The 10,402-nt window shown below is 39.8% G+C and overlaps 1 protein-coding gene across 1 annotated transcript; it reads right to left on the minus strand.

The window, feature by feature from the left end:
- Positions 1-741: 741 nt before the first annotated feature.
- LOC149835856 (tubby-like F-box protein 8) lies at positions 742-9,276 on the minus strand. The gene is made up of 4 exons (XM_090008794.1): positions 8,739-9,276; positions 8,549-8,636; positions 2,293-2,413; positions 742-1,655 (listed from the first exon to the last, which is right to left on the minus strand). The coding sequence occupies exons 1-4, from the start codon at positions 9,066-9,068 to the stop codon at positions 914-916; spliced, it is 1,281 nt and encodes a 426-aa protein (XP_089864920.1). The 5' UTR covers positions 9,069-9,276; the 3' UTR covers positions 742-913.
- Between the last annotated feature and the right edge of the window lie 1,126 nt (positions 9,277-10,402).

Below are 10,402 nucleotides of genomic sequence, written 5' to 3' on the forward strand. Positions count from 1 at the left end.
GCCGATCCGATCAGCTGCAGTCCATTAGACTGGCGCTGATCTCTCGAGTATTGATTATTACAATTTTTTGGATAAGATTATCTGAAAGTGCAATCCAAGAATGCCCTGCGTCTGTAACCAAAGGGTGCTGCCACTAGCGGGTCACCATGATGATACCCGCTCAACCTATAAATGGCCATCATCTGTACACATCACCTAAGAAACAGCAAAAGTTGATGGGAAAAAATTACAATTTTTTGGATAAGATTATCTGAAAGTGCAATCCAAGAATGCCCTGCATCTGTAACCAAAGGGTGCTGCCACAAGCGGGTCACCATGATGATACCCGCTCAACCTATAAATGGCCATCATCTGTACACATCACCTAAGAAACAGCAAAAGTTGATGGCGAAAAGACAAACATCATGACAAGATTCAACTAGGATGCACATTCATTAATATAATTCATTTAACCTTTCATTACGAGGAGATGCATTGCTCCAAAGGCAAAAGGGAACTCACTTTTTTGGGAATGAGGTCACTGAAATCAAGGTGGGCTATGGAGTACGGATCATGAAAGTGAGTGGGGTACATGGACTAAACCCCCAAGAACCAAGTTATGCAGCACAGAGAGTGGGACCCACATCATCTGAAGAGAGATCAGTGAACCACATGCCTAGGCTATCATTGCAAGAAAAAACAACAAACTGAACAAAGGATAATCTGTCCAGATACCAATTCCAACATGTCTTCTCTACACAGTTTCAGAAATGGAAAATTCATTCTAACCACATTCATTTTGCGCAACTGTGGTGAAAATCCTACGGATAAACCTTTTTTTCAAGCAATTACTGGAACAGTTTTGAGTACAACATTTATGTGTTCCTAATCCTACCACAAGTCATGAAACTTACAGTATACATTCCATAAGATTTCATTCACAAGCCAACTTGGTGTCAAAGCTGCTCAGACAAATCCCGAATGCCTGAAATGCAGAAAGCGGGTAACGGTAATCCATGGTGAAGATGTCCTTCCCAATCTTGCCAAACTGTAGCAGTATCCTGTCATGCTCACTTGCTCCACCACTCTGAGAGGTCCCAACAGCGGCTGGCTCTGGAGACTCTGCAGCAGCAATCAGCTGGAAATTCTTCACAGAAGCCACTGTGACACGCCCACGGAAGTTCAAGCACCAGCATTGTAGCTGTTCATGCCACCTAGGTGCCTTGTTCTTCAGTACCAATGGACCCTCCTTCCCAACCATATCCATAGATATTTCTGAAAATCGGGCACTACTGACAAACCGGGCACTGCTGGTAAATGAATCTGTTGGACCCAGCTCTCTCCCAACAATGTGGTCCATAGAGTGAGACAAGGAGATGCTAGAGAAGGACTCCTCTATGGAGCAGGGAAGCTCTGCGAAGTATGGAACACAACCTCCAGGCTCAAGGGCAGAAGCTGGGATGGAGTGCATGGTGCAACGCATGCGCCTTGGCCCCCGTGTGCCAAGCATATTAAGCTCATAGGCTATATGGGCAATGCCATAGCTACCAGCAGGCACCTTAGGAGAGACCTTCCTGGAGTAGAATCTCCGGCTTGACCTGCCTGTGGACATCACAGCCCCAGTACATGGGGGCTGGCTGTCAAAGAGAGCAAATTTTGTTCCTAAAAAGTTTGATCTGTAAACAAAACAAGTCCAACAAAAGAGTGTGTGAGAAAAGGCCCTGAAGTGCACACTCAACTTTGAAGTGATGCAGTTGATAAACGTATTGCCCAAGAATGTGCTTAGCCATGAACCAACTAATCTGGAACCAGATCAAGATTCAGAACACCTACATCTAAGAGTTTTCTGTAAAGGATAAGGGTTCTACTTTGCTGGTCAGAGCAGGTTCCTGTAGAAATGACTTGGCCAGGGGCCCGGATTGCACACATGGGCGCCACGCAAGGTCTGATACAGACAATCAAACTGAGCTGTTTACAACTTTACAACGGTATGTAGCATAATCTCCCATGAAACAAATTATATGACAGATTATCTCCATCACCAACGAAAATTGCTCATGGAACAATAAGAAGGCCATGCTTTAGCTACTAAATTGGGTTTCTGCAAAAATGATGTAAGTTTTCAGGAAGAAATCCTGGGACAATTCAGAGATGTAAATATGTTCATGGCTTTCATGGTTCTTGAAATAATTTAGACTTCAACATTGTTATTGATATCAAATACTAGGATAAATACTAACTATTAAGACATAAGTGTTGCTGTTGTTACGGAATTTGAAGACGACGAAATGGATTTCCTGCTTATCTTCATACCTCAATTTTCCCATGTAGCTGCTACTGTTTCGGGATATGTCCTCTGCATCCATTGATATAATGTACTCTGCATGAGTAGGGCGTCTGAGTTTTTTTGCAGCAAGTAGAAATTTTCCATTCTCTGCAACAAAATGAGAAAATGCCCTCTCACAAATAAGACAACTGTTAAACTTGATGAATCTATCATAATGCTAGCTGACACACTATCCCTTGACCCGAGGAAGGAAGGCCATATGAGTTACGTTTCCAAGTCCTATGATTGGATTGATATTTACTTAACCAGTAAACTCAATTCATAAAACAGCCAGGGGTATCAACATAATAAGGAAACAGGGCGATGTATTCCAAGATCCGTCAACATTTCTACAGTTCAACTTTATTTGAAGTTCACTAAGTTATTTGGTTGAATTGAAAATAGACATTTTATTAAGCTGAATAGACTCTCATTCTTGAATAGCTATCTTTAAGACAAAGTTACAACTGAGTAAAATCTAGATGTGCTAGAACTTTTTGATATTCAACAACAAGAAATAATAGGAGAGAAACAGCAGCAACATTTATCTCTTAAAGTACTCTTGCACCCTAAACCTCAGCCTGCACAAGGATGGATTTATACCCGAGTGACTGAAGAATATGCCAAATCGTGAGGAGCATTCTGATAAAAGTTAACTAGGCTGTCAAAACAACTTTTATTGCAAAGCTGCAGGATTCTGGTTGCCATGCTTGAATAAAAGCTCAAGTTGGACATTTCATCCAATTACTACTTCAACTTATAGGAACATGAGACACACACACATGCACAAGTAGGTACAGGTAGAGCTTCATCTCAAAATTGAGAAACTAGTCATCTTATGTCAGCAATTCTAAATGGTACACTACTTAAAAGCTATGTCACACGGACACTCCATTTTGCCCTCCGTAATCGTGTCAACAAGCGTATCCCGTGTCAACATACGTCGACACCTGGACATGCCATTTAACCCTCAGTACATACAAGTTTGTATTCAATTTATAATTTATAATTATATTTTTAGTTTGTAACTTTATATTTTCAGTATATAATATATATTTAGATTATATCCAGTTTATTTTGTATTTATGTGATACTGAATATATATATATATATATATATATATATATATATATATATATATATATGTATATATATATATATTCCCCCATACCCACATTTTTTGGAATTGCCGTGTTCGTACCCACAAAGCTGCAGGATTCTGGTTGACATGCTTGAATAAAAGCTCAAGTTGGACATTTCATCCAACTACTAATTTAACTTATAGGAACATGAATCTCTCTCTCTCTCTCTCTCTCTCTCTCTCTCTCTCTGACACACACACATGCACAAGTAGGTACAGGTAGAGCTTCATCTCAAAATTGAGAAACTAGTCATCTTATGTCAGCAATTCTAAATGGTACACTACTTAAAAGCTATGTCACACGGACACTCCATTTTGCCCTCCGTAATCGTGTCAACAAGCGTATCCCGTGTCAACAAGCGTATCCCGTGTCAACATATGTCCACACCTGGACATGCCATTTAACCCTCAGTACATACAAGTTTGTATTCAATTTATAATTTATAATTATATTTTTAGTTTGTAACTTTATATTTTCAGTATATAATATATATTTAGATTATATCCAGTTTATTTTGTATTTATGTGATACTGAATATATATATATATATATATATATATATATGTATATATATTCCCCCATACCCACATTTTTTGGAATTGCCGTGTCGTACCCACAAAGCTGCAGGATTCTGGTTGCCATGCTTGAATAAAAGCTCAAGTTGGACATTTCATCCAACTACTAATTTAACTTATAGGAACATGAATCTCTCTCTCTCTCTCTCTCTCTCTCTCTCTCTCTCTCTCTCTCTCTCTCTCTCTCTCTCTCTCTCTCTCTCTCTCTCTCTCTGACACACACACATGCACAAGTAGGTACAGGTAGAGCTTCATCTCAAAATTGAGAAACTAGTCATCTTATGTCAGCAATTCTAAATGGTACACTACTTAAAAGTTGTGTCACACGGCCACTCCATTTTGCCCTCCGTAACCGTGTCAACAAGCGTATCGTGTGTCGACATACGTCGACACCTGGACATGCCATTTTACCCTCAGTACATACAAGTTTGTATTCAATTTATAATTTATAATTATATTTTCAGTTTGTAACTTTATATTTTCAGTATACAACAACAACAACAACTACGCCTTCATCCCAAAACAATTGGGGTCGGCGATATGAACCAACAAAGAAAATCATTATGGGTCTTCCACATAAATCCTTCTCCTCCATTCATTTCTATCCAATGCCATGTCCTCGGTGAGATTCAAAGCATTCATATCCTTTCTTATCACCTCCATCCATGTCTTCCTAGGCCTACCCCGACCTCTTTTAACTAATATATTTTCCCATTTCTCCACCCTTCTAACTGGAGCATCATTAGGCCTTCGTCGAATATGTCCAAACCACCGTAAACGATTCTCTCTCATCTTATTTTCAATGGGTGCAACGCCTACCTTCTTACGTATCTCCTCGTTCCAAATCTTATCTTTTATTGTATTTCCACACATCCATCTCAGCATACGCATCTCAGCTACACTCATTTTTTGAATATGATGTCTCTTGGCAGCCCAACATTCCGTACTATATAGTAAAGTGGGCCTAATAGCCGTCCTATAAAACTTTCCCTTCAACCGCAATGGCATTCTACGATCGCACAACACTCCAGTTGCACTCTTCCATTTCATCCACCCAACCTTTATCCTATGATTTACATCTCCATCAATTTCTCCATACTTTTGAATGATAGATCCCAAATATTTGAAAGAATCATCCACCGGTATTTCGTGCTCACCAAGCTTCACTACACTCCCATCACTACTTCGTTGCTTACTAAATCGACATTCCATGTATTCTGTCTTACTCTTACTCAACTTAAAACCTCTTGCTTCCAATGTCTGTCTCCATAATTCTAACTTAGCATTAACCCCAGCTCTAGACTCATCAATCAAAACAATATCATCAGCAAACAACATACACCACGACACATTTTCTTGAATTGATCTCGTAAGCTCATCCATCACTATAGCAAATAGGAAAGGGCTTAAAGCAGATCCTTGATGTAACCCAACCGTTATAGAAAAATTGGTTGTCACCCCTCCACAAGTGCGGACATTGGTTACTACTCCTTCATACATATCTTTAATTATACTAATGTACTTGAGAGAAACACCTTTCTTCATCATTGTCCACCAGAGAACGTCCCTAGGTACTCTATCGTAAGCCTTCTCCAAATCAATAAAAACCATATGCAAATCTTTGTTCCTCTCTCTATTTCTCTCAATAAGTTGTCTAAGAAGATGTATAGCTTCCATAGTTGATCTTCCAGGCATAAAACCAAATTGATTCTCCGATATCATGACAATCTTCCTCAACCTAGACTCAATCACCCTCTCCCAAAGTTTCATAGTATGACTCATGAGTTTTATACCACGATAGTTTGTGCAATCTTGTATATCACCCTTATTCTTATATAGAGGCACCAAAGCACTCTTCCTCCACTCATTAGGCATCTTATTTGTCCGCCAAATCTTGTTAAAAAGATTTGTCAACCATTCTAAACCTTTCTCTCCCAAGCATTTCCAAGCCTCGATAGGTATACCATCTGGGCCAACTGCCCTTCTTGATTTCATTTTCTTCAAAGTCTCTGCAATTTCTTTCTTTTGAATCTTGCGCATGAAGTCATGATTCATCTCATGAAAAGGAATTGAAAAGTCTCCAAGATCCTGAGCATGACTTTCATTAAATAGCTTATCAAAATAATCTTTCCATCTCTCCTTAATCTCCTCATCTTTGACTAAAACCCTTTGTGTTTCATCTTTGATACATCTAACGATACCTAGATCCCTCGATTTCCTATCTCTCATCTTTGCAAGCCTATAAATATCCTTCTCACCCTCTTTGGTATCCAACTTGTCATAAACCTCCTTATATACCTTATCCCTCGCGTTCCGAACTACTTTCAGTATATAATATATATTTAGATTATACCCAGTTTATTTTATATTTATGTGACACTTAATATATATATATATATATATATATATATATATATATATATATATATATAGCCGTGTCCCCCATACCCACATTTTTTGGAATTGCCGTGTCGTACCCGCACCCATACCCAGGTGACATAGATTATAAATTAAAACAACACTAATTGAGATTTGAGGATGTAAACATACAAGTTTGAGACAAATAAACAATCAATGCACCACATTAGTGAGGCAGTTACATTTAAGCAACCAGCTATTCCCCAATGCAGAAGAATTCACTTAAGGAATTATGTCAACTAAAATACAATATTCCATTAGGACTTATCTGTCACACAGAAATCATCTTTCAACCATGCAATAAGTTGTCCGAGTGTTAAGGTTATCCACCATTATCTGATGTAAAACATCGGATATGCAGTGAATGATCTCTTCTTCATTTTAATTTTTCCTTTGGTGAATGCCAAGTTGCCCAGAACAAGTGTGCAAACATCTAAGATTAAAAATAAGCTCTTCAATTCACTCCTGACATGTCACATTATCACTAGCTAAAAATCCAAGGGTAAGATTCAGCTTTTCTGAAATTTCCTCATCTACACAAATAGAATTTCTGGTGGTTTATTTTATCAATCGTCCCAGAATATTTCTTGCTCACTATATCCAGAACCATGAAAATCAAACTGAACTTACCAGGTCACCACATTCACCAGAAAAGAAAACCAATCTGAGTCAATTATAAGCAACTCCATTTGGCTCTTTTGTATTAACTGCTTCATAACTTAATTTATAGGGAGTCTATTTGAACATACCATAAACCAATCAAGTGAAATAGCAAACCTTACATTCAATAGACATTTCTTTAAATGAACCTAGTAAAATAGGGCCTCCTTTGCTTTAGTTATCAAACACATGCAGGACCTTACGCCAGGCGGCACTGCAAGCTTCCCTTCAGATGATGATATATCCAAATACCACACTGGCAGCAGCCCACCATCCACCACCTAAAACACACCAAATATGCCGGGCGCAAGATGCCAGTCCAATGAAGATAACCCTGAACCTTCAAGGAAGTCAAATTACAAAACCAAGCAGCCAAGATCAATGCATACCCTTTTCCACAGTTTGAAGCATGACCAACTTTATGATGGGAATTAACAGTGTAACGGATTTTGTCCACTGGTTCCTGGAAATTGCTGTTGGAACCAGTTTGTTGCACGTTTGCAACATCAAACAGCATCAGCATTCAGAAATTTCGTGTTTTCAAAAGGTCAAAGGAGGAACGTGCAAGACTCTGAAGCCACCAACTAAACAGACTTTTTTTTTAATCTCTACATCTGCCCATCGTTACAAGGCACCAGACAATTCTATCAGTTTGCGTGTTAAACCATTTTAGAAAGACCTTATAAAAGTTGTCTTGTAGACTTTGATAGGCAAATGGTTAATTTATACAAGATCAAAACCAGAAGATTTACTCAGTTTTTGGGGGATTGAATCACCATCAGCGAATACCAATTCTTGGTTATTCCGATCCTGATGCCAACCTAAGATTCTTCCTTTCATTATACACTTCCGCTCAGCATTTCTACTCCTAGAGACGTAGATCCATGAGAAGAGAAAAGATGCACCGTGCATTTGCACATGCTTACTATAAAATTGAAACGATAAGTTACAGGAGAAAAGCACCCATCACAAGTCATCCCACGAGGATCGTTCGCATATTCACGCATAGACCTAACAAACTTAATAAATTTAGGAAAGCTGAACCAAGAAAGAAACACAATGGCAAGGTGGAGCTTCATTTTAGGCATAAAAGGAACATTTTCCAATTGACCCCGATTAAACCAACCAAAAGCTTCATCTACGTAGTCACAATAAACAAATCAAGCCGTGAATTTGCAAACACATCCACAGAAACAAATATGCACATTCAATCCCAATAGCCTATCAAGGATTAACAAAACACTTTCCAACCCACAAAGATCATGTTTTCCTGTCCGTTACGCCATCATAAATAGAAGACATAATTTCCCCTTCCTTTCTTTTCCAACCTTTGAAACCAAAGAAACCAAACAACCAAAACTCAAAAAGAACCAAAGAGAGCAAACAAATACCCAGAAAAACAAAAAACAAAGAAGGTAAAAGAGAAAGAAAGAAGGAAGATAGCTCACCAGGGCTAAGACCCAAGTAGAGATGGTACGTAGACGCCCCTTTGTTCCTCTTTATGTAGCATTGAATCGGTCCGCTCCTTGGCCCCGGCTGTCAGATCCAAATCACCAACAACTCAAAAAAAGCAGAGAGAGAGAGAAGAAGAAGAAGAAGAAGAAGAAGAGGAAGGTGGTAGGGATGGGGGAAAGCAACCTGCTTGAGGGAGAGGGGGAAGGTGAGCTTGGCGCAGAGCTCGGGGGCGGCGACGACCTCCTTGCACATCTGGCGCCAGGAGCGGCAGACGGCGGCGCAGGCGACAACGTTCCGGCGCGCTGGCCAGGCGCTCTCGCTCGCCTCCAACCGCTTCATCACGTCCCTCAGAAGCTCCGGCGGCAGACCCGACCAGCAACCCTCCTCCTTCCCCTCCACCTCCACCTGCCGCCGCCGCTCCTCCTCCTCATCCGACGGCCTCACCACCCTCGACTCCATGCTCCTCCTCGACAGGCTCCCCAGTCCATCCCTCCATATGCTCCTGAACGACATCTTATCTCTCTCTCTCTAGACCTCAACGGGAACCGCCATGGACGCCGACGATGGGAGGTTTTGAACGAGAATGGTGTGGTGGTTCTCAGCAAGAAATGAAACCAGAGTGGTTTGGAAGAACAGAGAGAGAGAGAGAGAGAGGTGATGATGGTGTGTGGGTGTGACTGCTTTTACAATTCTCTGGTAACTTCCTCTCTCTCTCTCTCTCTCTCTCACTCTCACTCTTTGAATTGTTTTTTTTTTTCACCCACTTTTTTAACCTCTCTCTCTTTTTCTTTTTTTATTGGCTACCGCTTTTTTTTTTGTCTTAATCGATATTTAATTAATCTGGAAGGAATTTATTGTTTCATCCTTTTCAGTGATTTTATTGACTCAATTACCCTTTATTTGAATAAAAAACTTAATGAAAGCTAACAGTGCATTTTTATGCATAGTGTGGTAGTCATTAAAGTCTAATTTGGGTTGTAAAAGGCGCTAAGTGCCCATAGGTTGTTGTAGCATATGAAGATCGATTCACTTGCTGCAGAATGTGTGGACTTGACTTAAGTTTACTGTCACAGTCTAGATGAGCTTTTTTGACCAGAGTCTTGACGGGTTGGTGTCGAGGTTTTGAGCCTTAATAGGAGCCAAGAGTAACTAGTTGTTCTTGTGAATGTGGCTATGGCTAATAATACATAGAGCAACTCAAAGCCAAGGTTCAACTTTGACAAAAATAGATTTGAGAAAGACTTTTTGATATTTAAATAGAAAAACCCTCTTCAAGATCAGAGACCTAACCGCATTCAATCTGCCTGCCATACTTACCATCATTGTCCTGACAGCATAAAACTCTCTGAGGGTGTATCACTTTTCTCCAAACAATCGCCACACTCACAAGAGATGACTCGCAAGGGATGACGGCCATGGAATTTGAACCTAGATTCCATCCCGCTACATCGTTGGTTTAACCAAGTAAAGAAAGTTTTGGCTTGAAAATTTTTGAAAAAGAAGTTGGAGACTTGCTTGGCGTTCTACAAAGATGCAAATTGACCTTGGGTCCAAGTCCATGTCAAGTTCAAGAGAGCTTGTCATAGCTGACATGGTGCAACTGGGGCTGGTAAACAAGTAGAACGAACCAAAGAGAGAGTGTTCAAACTTACCTCATTCTTGTGGCAAGCCAAGCCGAGCTCGAGTTCATGGCTAGGCTAAGTTCAAGCTGGTATATTCATAAAAAAAAAAAGCACTTTGCCAGAATAGAAAATAATAGAATTTGGGCTCCAAACCTCTTAAACCAAGTTCAAACTAGCTCATTTGCTAATCAAATACACTTTTCAAAATTGTAAATAATAGACTTT

This window comes from Nuphar pumila, chromosome 6 (assembly GCF_984573655.1).
Source record: "Nuphar pumila chromosome 6, dmNupPumi1.hap1.1, whole genome shotgun sequence".
NCBI classification, from domain to species: domain Eukaryota; kingdom Viridiplantae; phylum Streptophyta; class Magnoliopsida; order Nymphaeales; family Nymphaeaceae; genus Nuphar; species Nuphar pumila.

What these genes read in the sequence shown, in the direction of transcription:
- LOC149835856 (XM_090008794.1), bottom strand. Translation starts at nt 9,068, where the DNA reads ATGTCGTTCAGGAGCATATGGAGGGATGGACTGGGGAGCCTGTCGAGG. An exon ending in CTACTTGGGTCTTAGCCCTG is followed by an intron (nt 2,414 to 8,548) that starts GTGAGCTATCTT and finishes ATTTTGTTGCAG; the next exon opens with AGAATGGAAAATTTCTACTT. An exon ending in AGCTACATGGGAAAATTGAG is followed by an intron (nt 1,656 to 2,292) that starts GTATGAAGATAA and finishes TTTTGTTTACAG; the next exon opens with ATCAAACTTTTTAGGAACAA.